This window comes from Mustela nigripes, chromosome 7 (assembly GCF_022355385.1).
Source record: "Mustela nigripes isolate SB6536 chromosome 7, MUSNIG.SB6536, whole genome shotgun sequence".
NCBI classification, from domain to species: Eukaryota; Metazoa; Chordata; class Mammalia; order Carnivora; family Mustelidae; genus Mustela; species Mustela nigripes.
In genome coordinates, this window is record NC_081563.1 from 26326008 (window position 1) to 26338269 (window position 12262).

Here is a 12262-nt window from a genome sequence, read left to right on the forward strand (position 1 = left end):
CATATCATGTGTTTTTTAACCACTTCCTTGATGATGGGCTTACTGAGAATATTACTTTGGCTGCCCCAGTGGGTTGAAAATTCTGTAAGGTGAGATACCATCATTGTCTTTTTCAAAAACAGTGCCTGCTATTCAATAGTTATTTAATTGAATTGATCTTCCAAATTAACATTCCTACAAGAAAAAAATATACCCTGGCCAGTTTTATTCATCTTTAGTATAGCATAAGTTGATTCTTTGGAAATTTTGTTACAGCGAATTAACCATAAAGAATCCAGTTAACTCTGGGTGTAATGACATAATAAATCTTCTAGAAAATGAGACTATGGATTTTGGAGTTGAGTGATCCTCTAAGAACATTTAATTTCCCTAAGTGACATCTCATCTCTGTTTCAATGATATAGCAACTAAGAAATGTGTCAAACTTTGGAGTTAGGAAACCATATATAATCACATTTCCTGAGAGTATCTGTACTTAAAACAGCCTAGCTTTCCTAAATGTACTTGCCTCAGTATTCTAATTCGTGATTGGGAACATATGACTGCAGACCTGGACTTCTAGGGAGTGAATGGTTCCAGAGAAGACGCTTATAGGACAAGATAAGCCCTTTGGAGGGGCTGCTCCTTTGAAATCTTGCCTCCATACTCTCTATGCCAACTTGGCCAACCCAATCCTAGTAGAATGCTAAAGGAGGTCTTCCCTGAGCATTGGCTGCCAAGGCAGAGCCCATGGGCAGCTGCAGGAAGGGGCCTCTGATGGACACATCTCAGAGAAGAGACCCAAGCAGCTCGCACATTGGCTGGGCCCTGTCAGGTTGACCTTGCAATGACCATTGTGATGTCATATGGAGTCAAAACCTTGAGGGATAATAGTGTTTGGCTGAGAGGGGCAGGGTGTTGAGAAATGGCACCCATCTGGGGGCTGGCTATACCTCCTCCATCATGTGTCAGCCTTCTACTACTATGTGGTTTCCTCGTTTGGGGGCTTTGGCTGCTCTTCTCTGGGAGACAGAGCAGGGAACAGGTGGCAGCCAAGAGAGCCTCAGAGGTATGTGATGCAACCTTCCCTGGAAATCCACTGCTCCCCGTCCCTGCCTCTGAAGCACTGGAAACGCCTACCTCTTGGGCCAGGGGAGGAACTGGGTGGGGGAAGAGGGGAGTTGAGACAGTGCCTACGGATGTCTTCCTAGAAGTGTCAATCATGCTCAGTCCTGTTCCTTTCGGTTTATTTCAGCAAACCTTGAGCTCCTATTATGTATGGTGGCGCACTAGACATTGAGGAGAAATAAAACCCCAACCCCACCCTCTAGGAACTCTAGGCGAACCTGGGGAGACAGATGGATATATACATAATGAAAGAGAAAATGATAAGAGTTAGTAGATGTATAAATATTGCTGAAGAGGTTGGAGGCAGTCTTTTGAAGCAGGGGGATCTAGAAAATGCCTCTGGGGGAGCTCAGGATTGAATTGTGCTTCAGAAGAAGGGAAGGGCTTTGGACATGGATAGGGTGGATGGAAGACAGTAGGGACAACTTTCCAGTTGGAAGGAATGGATTGGGGGAAAGCAGGGGAAATTGAATAGTGCTGGATATGTTTGAAGAGAGGACACCTATGTGGTTGGAATGTATATTCATTCATTCTATATGCAATGGGAAGATGTCAGGGGGCTCCTGGGTGGCTCAGTTGGTCTGTGACTCTTGATTTAGGCTCAGGTCATAATCTCAGGATTGTGAGATCAAGCCTGGTGACCTGCCTTGCGCTCAGCAGGGAGTCTGGCTCTGTCCCTTCCTCCTTTCTCCCTCCTGTCCCCCTGCTCCACACTCTCTCTCTCAAATAAATAAGTAAATCTTTTTTTTTTAATAAGTACATCTTAAAAAAAAAAGATGTCCAAGTTCTTTTTTTTTTTTTTTAATTTTATTTATTTATTTGACAGAGATCACAAGCAGGCAAAGAGGCAGGGAGAGATAGAGGAGGAAGCATGCTCCCTGCTGAGCAGAGAGCCTGATACGGGGCTCCATCCCAGACCTTGGGGTCATGACCTGAGCTGAAAGCAGAGGCTTAACCCACTGAGCCACACAGGTGCCCCGTCACATTGTTTTTTTAAGAAAGGAAATTTTTATCTTATTTTATTATTTTAAAATGTTAATTGCAGTATAGTTAACATACAGTGTTATATTAGTTGCAGGTGTACAGTATAGTAAGTCAACAATTCCATACATCACTCAGTGCTTATCCAGATAAGTGTACTCTTAATCCCGTGCACCCATCCCCCACCCCAACCTCTCGTAACCATGTTTGTTCTCTGTAGTTAAGAGTCTGTCTTTTGGTTTCTCTATTTTTCCTTTGTTCATTTGTTTTGTTTCTTAAATTCCACATGTGAGTGAAATCACGAGGAATTTGTCTTCCTCTGACCAGCTTATTTCACCTTGCGTTATACTCTCTAGATCCATGCACGTTGTTGCAAATGACAAGGTTTTATTCATTTTTTTCAAGATTTCGTTCATTTTTATGACTGAATAATATTCCATTGTGTGTGTATGTGTGTATGTATGTATGTATACATGTACATTTATACATGTGTGTATATATATATATATATATATATATATATATATATACCACATATCCTTTATTTATTCATCTATCAATGGAGTGCTTCCATAATTTGGCTATTGTAAATAATGCTACTCTGGGGACACCTGGGTGGCTTAGTTGGTTAAGTGTCCGCCTTCAGCTCGGTTATGAATCCGGGGTCCTGGATCAAGCCACACGGCAGGCTCCCTGCTCAGGGGGAGCCTGATTCTCTCTCTCCCTCTGTCCCTCTGCCTCACTCATGCATGCTCTCTCTCAAATAAATAAATAAAATCTTTTAAAAAAATAATGCTGCTATATACATAGTGGTACATATATCCTTTTGAATTAGTGTTTTCAAAGTTTCTGGGTAAATACCTAATAATACAATTACTGGATAATATAATTATATTTTAAAATTTTTTAAATATTTATTTTAGAGAGAGAGAGAACACGGGTGTGGGGGAGGGGCAGAAGGAGAAGGAGAGAATCTCAAGTAGACTCAGCCCTGAGTGTGGAACCCAATGTGGGGTTTGATCTCATGACTCTGAGATCACGACCTGAGCTGAAATAAAGAGTTGGACACTTAGCTGACTGAGCCACCCAGGCACCTCTCTTCTGCCCATTTCTAATTGGATTATTTGGTTTTGGGGGTGTTGAATTGTGTAATTTCTCTCTATATTTTGGATACTAACTCTTTATCGGATATGTCATTTGCAAATATCTTCTCCCATTCAGTAAGTTGCTATTTAGTTTTGTTGGTTGCTTCCTGTGCTGTGCAGAAGCTTTTTGTTTTGGTGTAGTCCTAACAGTTTATTTCTGCTTTGCTTTCCCTTACCTCAGGAGACATATCTAGAAAAATGTTGCTGTGGCCAACGTCAGAGATCTTACTCCCTGCGCTCTCTTCCAGGATTTTTATGGTTTCAGGTCTCACATAGAGGTCCTTTACCCATTTTGAGTTTATTTTTGTGTATGTTGTAAGAAAATGGTCCAATCTCCTCCTTTTGCATGTAGCTATTCAGTTTTCTCAACACCATTTGTTGAAGAGACTTTTTCCCATCACATATTCTTTCCTCCTTTGTCAAAGATCAATTGACCATATCATCGTGGGTTTATTTCTGAGTTTTCTATTCTGTTCCATTGATCTGTGTGTCTGTTTTTGTGCCAGTACCATACTATTTTGATTGTTATAGCTTTGTAGTAGTATACCTTGAAATCTGGGATTGTGACACCTCCAGATGTGTTGTTTTCCTCCCCCAAGATTGTTTCAGCAGTTTGGGGTCTTTTGTGGTTCTGTACAAATATTATGATTGTTCTACTTCTGTGAAAAATGCCGATGATTTTTTTGGAGGGGATCACATTAATCTGTAGATTGCTTTGGGTAACATGGGTATTTTAACAGTATTTGTTGTTCCAAGCCAGGAGCAAGGACTCTCTTTCCATTTGTGCCATCTTCAGTTTTTTTCATCAGTCTTTTCTAGTTTTCTGAGTACAGGTCTTCTACCTCCTTGTTTACTCTTAGGTTAAGTTTATTTCTAGGTCTTTTATTATTTTTGACGAAGTTGTAAATGGAATTGTTTTCTTAATTTCTCTTTCTATGGCTTCATTATTAGTGTATAGAAATGCAATGAATTTCTGTGTATCGATTTTATATACTGTTACCTTACTGACCCAGGACCACAGTTTGAAAGTGAAACTTTAAAATCACGCCAGTACGAGTCTGTGGCAGTTGTCAGGGTAGCTAAGCCACTTGGAGACTGTTAAGGAGGTAGTGGGAAGGAGGGAAAGGGAATTCAAGCCGGATGGTAGGAGAGGCGCGGATTCGGTCCTCGGATGGATGTTGACCAGCCGCAACCACCACCCTGTACAAGGCACTCCTTTAGGCTCTATGGATACAGCGGTAAATGGAAGGGACGAAAGTCTTTGCCCTCAGGGGGCTATTGTGACAAAAGTTTGGATGTGAAAAGTAAAGCAGCAAGAGAGAAGGGACTGAGTCTGGTTTTTTCCCTGATCGGACCTCAAATACAAGAGTTCATTATAAATATTATCACTGTTTTCCTACAAGGACTATATTCATCTTTGTATTCCCTACGCCTAGTATCCTGCCTGGCATTTAGTAAGTGCTCCCTCCATCTGGTCTTTTAAATGCCATTTTCTAAGGGCACCTGCCTGGCTCAGCCAGTAGAGCATGTGACTCTTGATCTTGGGATTGTAAGTTTGAGCCCCACACTGGGTGTAGAGATTATTTAAAAATAAAATCTTTTTAAAAAAGTCATTTTCTAAATTATGTCAGTCCTTCAAAATAGGGTGCCTGCGTGGCTCAGTTGGTTAAGCAACTGCGTTTGGCTCAGGTCATGATCCTGGAGTTCACGGATCGAGTCCCGCATCAGGCTCCCAGCTCCACAGGGAGTCTGCTTCTCCCTCTGATCTTCCCCCTCTCTTGCTCTCTCTCACTGTCTCTATCTCAAATAAATAAATAAAATCTTTAAAGATTTTTTAAAATTCATTTATTTGACAGACAGAGATCACAAGTAGGCAGAGAGGCAGGCAGAGGGAGAGAAAGAGGAGAAGCAGGCTCCCCATAGAGCAGAGAGCCCAATGCGGGCCTCGATTCCAGGATCCTGAAATCATGACTTGAGCCAAAGGCAGAGAGGCTTAACCCACTGAGCCACCCAGGCGCCCATAAATAAAATCTTTAAAAAAAAAAAAAAAAAAAAACCCCAAAAAAAAATGAACTTACCAAAAAAAAAGGGGGGGGGGTTTCTATATTGACCTTTTATCTAAAAATCTCGATAAATTTGCTTATCAATCCTGAAAATGGATTGGTAGATGCTTTTCCAAAAGCATATTGTGATTCCCTACACAGTCCCATTGTCTGCATATGATAACTTTATTTCTTCCTTTCTAATCCTATGACTTCTATTTCTTTTCCTTGCTTTATTGCATGGAGTAGGATTCCCAGTACTGTGTTCAGTAGATAGTGGGGATTTTTATCTTTATGTAGACGAAGGTTTTCTTTAATTCACCATTTATGAGTAATGTTTGCTGTGTGGTTTTTGTAAATGCTATTTAGCAGATGAAGAAAGCTCCCTTTTACTTCTGGTTGCTAAGAATTTTAGCATGAATGGGTGTTGAATTTTATCAAGCACTTTTTCTGCCTCTACTTAGCTGTTCATACGATTTTTCTTGTTTATTCTATTAAAGTGCTGAATTACAATGAATTTTTAAAGTATTAAACCAACTGTGATTCCTGAAACAAATATGTTTGTGACACTGTTCATGATCCTTTTTATATATTGTTGGATCAAATTTGCCGATATTAAGTTTAGGAATTTTGCATCTGTTTCCATGAAAGAGCCTGGCCTGTGAGTTTTCCTTTCTAGTAATGTCGTGATCAGATTGTAGAATCAAGGTTAATTCAGCCTCCTAAAGTAAAGGGAGAAGTAACTTTTTTCTTTTCTACCTCATTAGCATAACCAAGGCATTCCTATCACTCAGGAAATTCCCACAGAGTTTTTGAATCTCTGTGTCAGGAGTCTGGGACAAACACCAGATGTGTTCTTTATTATAAGACCACATAGACACACACACATATAGACACACACACACAAACACACACAGTGGAGGGGGGATTGAAAAATTGGCTGATATCAATATATTTGTGGAGGCTGATAAATCCCAACTTTCTTGAGGCAGGCTGGAAACTTAGGCAGGGTTTCTATTTTCAATCATTTTTTTAAAAATTATATTATTTATTTTAAAAATATTTATTTATTTGACAGAGAGAGAGAGGGAACACAAGCAGAGGGAGAGGGAGAGGCAGGCTTCCACATGAGCAGGGAGCCAGATGTGGGGCTTGATCCCAGGACCCTGGGATCATGACCTGAGCAGAAGTCAGACGCTTGACGACTGAACCACCTAGGTACTCCTAAGCATCCAACTCTTGATCTCAGCTTAGGTCTTGATATTGATCTTTATCTTGATCTTAGGTCATGAGGTCAAGCTCTCCATTGGGCCCAGTATGGAGCCAACTAAAAGAAAAAATACAACTGATTTTTGTGTGTTGATACTGCATTCTGTAACTTTGCTAAATTCATTTATTAGTTCTAATTGGGTTTGTGTGTGTGTGTGTGCGCGCACGCGCGTGTGTATTCTTTGCGATTTTCTGTAAATAAGATTATGTCGTCTGTGAATAGAGATATTGTTTAACTTTTCCTTTCCAAAGGAAAGGATGGCTTTTACTTTTCTTACCTAATTGCTCTGGTTGGAGTTTCTAGCACAATGTTAAAGAAAAGTAGTGAAATTGAGCATCCTTGTCTGTTCACTACCCTAAAAGAAAAGCTCTCAGGCTTTCACTATTGAGAAACTATCGATGAAAAACTATCGGTTTTTCATTAATACCCCTTACTAAATTGAGGAAATTCCCTTCTATCCCTAGTTTGTTAAGTGTTTTTATTTTTTTAATTAAATCATGAATAGGGGTTGGATTTTGGCAATCCTTTTTCTCCGTCAGTTGAGATAATTGTCCAGTTTTTCCCCGTTGTTGTTATTGATGTGGTGTATCACATTGATTGACTTTCTTATGTTGAACCACCATTCTTGGGAGAATTTTTGCTTTTAACACTTTTATTCAACATTGTTTAGCTAAAACATCTGGCAATACAATGAATATTATGTAGGCTTTTATAATACACTCTCTGAGAATGATGTCATGATTCAAAAGGGAGAAATAAAAATTGTTTTATTTGAAATGGTAACAAATATAATTCTACCTTTAAAGTGACTTGGAACATGCTTGCAAAAAACTCAGGAGTTTATGTTACTGATCAGGAAATTCTGACCTAAAGGATAAAATAAAAATTCCATCATTTGGCAAAATCTGGCTTCCACTTCTATTTTCAGCTTTTGTCTTAGCAAATGTGCACCTGACACTCATGACATTATAATCTTCTTGAGGATGTTGCTTTTGACTTGGAATGCTCTTTTTTCACCTAAAAACTTTCTGCTGATTCTTCAGACTCCAGTACAAATGGCCACTTCTTGAGTAACTTTTCCCATCTCTCCTAGGCAGTGAATCCCTGTCCTTTTATTCTCTAACACTTATATTTCTGTTATATATTTATTTATTAATATATCGATAAATTTTTATTTATTAATATATTTAGATGTTTCTGTTCTATATTTATTTACATAGGATTTATGTGTTCTATATTTGCCACACTGTATTATAACTTAGCTGTTTAGACATCTGTTTTCCCCATTAATGTGAATTCCCAGAATACAGGGGTCATATTTATCTTTGTAGTCCTAGCACCCAAGCTAATGCCTAGAACTTACTAAGCACTCATTAAATGATCTATGAATACATGAATGGGATGCCAGTTGTGCTGTGGTTATGGACACCAACTGGATCAATATTTGTGTCTGTAAGAGGAAATGTGCTCTTGATTCTCTAACCCAGAACATTTTCTGATTTTATTTTTTTCTCTTTGTGCCTCTCTAGGCTTCAAAGCATCATAAACTGAAAGATATCCAGAAACTCACAGGTCAGAAAGATCCTATCCTTTATTTTTCAGCTCAAGGCTAATGACAAACCAACTGTGGGTCTGCTTTAAGACTCCAGACTTTAATAAGAGGTTGAGGGAGGGAATTTGAAAAAGATTATGTAAATGAAAGAAATGTGCTTATTCTTTCTAGCATCTCCAAAGACGCTAGATTCTTTTCAGCAGCTTCCAGAGAGCTGTAAACGGATTGATAATTCTTCCTATGCTTCCTTTCCCCCATGCTTTCTTGCCTAATTTTCCTTTTGTGTAGAACTCAAAGTATCAGGAAAGAAATTCGGTGAGATTAATGTTTGGTGCAGGAAGTTCCGATAACTTTTTCCCCTGTCATAGGCACTGGATAGACTCCTTTGGGGGGGAAAAATATCTGTTATGTTTAGTTCCCCTACTCCATCTCCCTACTCGCATGATTGTTCCTGCTCTTTCCAACAGCTTCATCTACTCCATGGCGAAGGCAGCATAGTAGAGTTCAAAATATAAAAACTTGAGCCCTGGGTTAAGTCTGAGCTCTACCACTAATTAACTAAATGATCCTAGGCATGATTTCACCTTTGTTTTCTTATCTGTAAAACAAGGGGGTGGAACAAGGTAGAGGTGGTATCAACAATTAGGGTGCTAAAAGCTTCTTTATCTCTGCTCCCAGCTTTCCAGTGGGAAGAAAATCTTAGGATGAGCTGCTCCGAAGCTAATGGGACACAGTGAGTAGAGTTGACCTTCACTATCTATTCCTCCTCTCTTCAGCTTACTCTACTGATAAACTCTGTAGTAATTAAGAGAAAGGTACCTAGTACTGTTTTACTTCCCTCACAATGATAGCTGTTCCTTTTCTAAGTTAAGTCACTATTCTTATTGGTTTCCTTACTAGTACTTTAATATCACTTCAGTGACATTGACCTACTCTTGTGTCCAGCTTTTCAGGTCTCCCTATGGGATGGGCCCAGGAGTATGTACTCTGGTCAATGGAGAGAAGTCTTCAACAGATCTTCCAACATCTGGAATGTGCAAGGTCAGGGAAGGTCGTTTCTGGGAGGAGGTTGGGTGGTGGAAGTTTTTGTTTTTGTCTTAAGTAAACTCTACTTGAATTGAATTCTCGAGATCAAGAGTTGCATGCTCTACCAACCGAGCTAGCCAGATGCCCCAAAGGTGGAAGAACTTTTAAGAGGGAGGGAGGAAGAGACCCAAGAAGGGAGGTGGGAAAGAGGGAAAGAGGGAGGGAAAAAGAGAGGGAAAAGAGAGATTGTTAGTTGGTTGCTTATTTACTTAGTTTGGGCAGTGGGGACAAATTCTGGGTCCAAAGGTTTAGTCCATGGATCATTTCTGATTGGAGTGGAGACCCATACCTTCCTCTCCTCCTCGTAGAGGAATTCTTTACATAAGTAATTGAGATTGGGGAAGACAACCTCTTTTGTTGTTATTGTTCTCCCTCAGGACAAAATATTTCACATTTGAAACAGCCATTACCTTTCCCTTTTCCTACTTTTTCCTGCCCCAAAGCAAATGGAAACTTTTCTTTATTTCCTAGATCAACTCTTAGAGAATTCTGTTTGCCTGAATCACAGGATATGATTTCTTCCTCCACCTCCTCTGTGCTTGTGGCTCAGGAGCCTGTTCTACCCCATTGTGGCTGTAAGAAGGCGAAACATTCTCCTAAGGACAGCAGCTCCTCCGGATCATGATGCAACAACTCCAGCCTGTCCCACCTTCCCATCTTTTCTAAAGGAACACCCCGGCAAATCCGGAGCCATAGTTTACCTATTTTACCCAAAAACCAGTCTTCCATGTTCAGGAACCAGGCACAGCCCTGCCTCCTTTTCAGCTCTCAGAGTTTGGGAAATCAAAACTTTTACAGAATTTGTCAGCTCTTTCACCCTTAAGATCCCAAAACTCTTTTATCAATTCTGTGTTTGAATCCCCAGATCTCTGCCAACAAGAAAAAACAAAGAGTGGGGGAGAGAGCAAGAGTCATTTGACATTGGATCATGGACCAGATTTTATTTTCACCAAGGGAAGACCACGATTCTCAGGGTGGGCTCCAATCCTGCTCTCTCCTTTGGCTAGGTGGGAGTTAGAGGGACATATGGCTTGGGAGGTTTATACTTTGAGGGAGCAAACAGTGCCTCTGCCGGTGAGGGAGTCATGGGCAATGGTGAATTATTTAACTGAGGCACAAGGAGGATTTCCCAAACCACAAAAACCTCAAATCCAGGTATCTATGCCCATTCATCAAAGCACTGAACAAAGTCTCTACAATAAATTCCCAAACTGTCTATAATTTCAGCTCCATGTAATACTGGAGTGGAATCTGGATTAAATTGAACAGAAACAGAAATTTCACAGTCACTTATCCCAGGTAAGCAGTCACAACTTGGGGATGGCCCGCAAATCCTTGAATCCAGACCCTTAGTTACATCATTGGGCACTCCGCTTCCCAAAAGTTTAGGAGCTGACGTAATTCCAGAGAACACCACTGGACTGCAGAAGGAGCCAAAACACGTTATAGAACTTAATATAGAACAGAAGGTCATAGGTCTTCTGGAAAAAAGGATTCAGCAGCATAAGTCCCACATGACTCACGTTGAATTGATCCCAAAGCTACCATGTCAAGTTACAGAGAGCATAAAGGTAACTCCTTTAGCATTACTTCAAGTCATGGCTTCAATGGGGATGATCCCAGAATCACATTCAGAAGTGATAGAATCTGTGTGTTTGTTCCCACAGTCACCAAAGTTGGGAAACCAATGGAAACAAAAACAAAAACAAAAAAGTGAGTGTAAGCACTATAAACCATCATATCAAGTCACTAAACCAGTGGAGGTAACATCAAGTGTTCAGCATCAAGTTATGGAATCCAAGATGACCTCCAGACCCCTGAATCAAGTCACAGATAATGTGACGGTAACTCCTGCAGCACTGCTTCAAGTCATGGATTCTATGGGGATGGTTAATGGGTCACATCCACATATCGTAAAACCAGTGGGAATAACCCCAAGAACACCATCTCAAGCCATGAAATCAGGGGAAATAACCACATCGTTGGACCATAAAGTCATACCATCAGGAAAGATGCATCCAAAGGCACAATACACAGTTGTGGAAACTGTGGCAATGACTTTTGGGCCACATCCTGAAGTTACTGAATCAGTGAATATTACCTCAAAGCCACAAAGTCAAATCACAGGACCATTGAAGATTCCTCCAGGGCCAATATGTCAAAATACAAAATCACTGGAAATGATCTCCAGTCCATTGCATCAAGTTACTGATTACACAAAAGTTACTCCAGTGGCACTATTACAAGCTATGGATTTCGTAGGAATAATTCCACCAGCACCACCACCTGTTATAGAATCTGGGGATTCACAGTCTGCCCCAGGAGCAGCTCAACCAGTTGGTTGGACATCTACTAGCTCTCCTCCTACTATTGGTCCACCTGGAGTTCGAGGATCTGTGGGTTTACCTCCAAAGCCACCACTTAAAGTCACAGAATCAGTAGGGACGATTCCAATGCCATCACATCAATTCATACATTCTTTAAAGGTAACTCCAGTAGCACTGGGGTCATCCATGGGAATGATCATAACACCACAATCACAAGTTGCAGAAACTCAGGATTTGACCTCAAGGCCAGTAGCTCAAGTCAGGAAACCTCTGGAGTTGACTCCTGGGTCATGGATTCAAGTGCGAGACTCTGTGGAGTTGACTCCACAACCATATGTTCAAGGCACAAAGACTACAGCATTAACCCCAGGGCTACCTCATCAAGTCATGGAATCTCCAAGTTTGGCCCCATGGCATCAGATCTTAGAATCTTCAGAGATGAGTCCAAGGCAAAGCCATCAAATGGTGGAAACTATGGGGTCGGCTTCTGACCCCATAATCAGAAATGTGACTGAGTCAAAACAGTCACATCATCAAATAATGGAACATTTAGGGACAGTACCAAGATCACTGGGTCAAAGAACAGCATCTAAGGAAATGAGCCAAAAGCCACTGCATCAAGTCACAGAATCTGCAGTAATGACCACCACATCTCTACTTCCAGGTGCAGAATATTAGGGGGTGAAGCCAATGCCACAACTTAAGACTGTGGATTCTATGACGTTACCCCCAGGATTGCACAATGTAACATC

At 40.6% G+C, this 12262-nt stretch overlaps 1 protein-coding gene across 1 annotated transcript; it reads left to right on the forward strand.

Moving 5' to 3' along the window:
- The first annotated feature begins 904 nt into the window (after positions 1-904).
- LOC132021270 (uncharacterized) lies at positions 905-12220 on the forward strand. Its single transcript, XM_059405407.1, is given in 7 exon segments — positions 905-1048; positions 8075-8153; positions 8776-8830; positions 9043-9138; positions 9655-9929; positions 9932-10414; positions 10417-12220. Coding segments are annotated over 7 exon segments (2904 nt in total). The 3' UTR covers positions 12189-12220.
- The last annotated feature ends 42 nt before the right edge of the window (positions 12221-12262 follow it).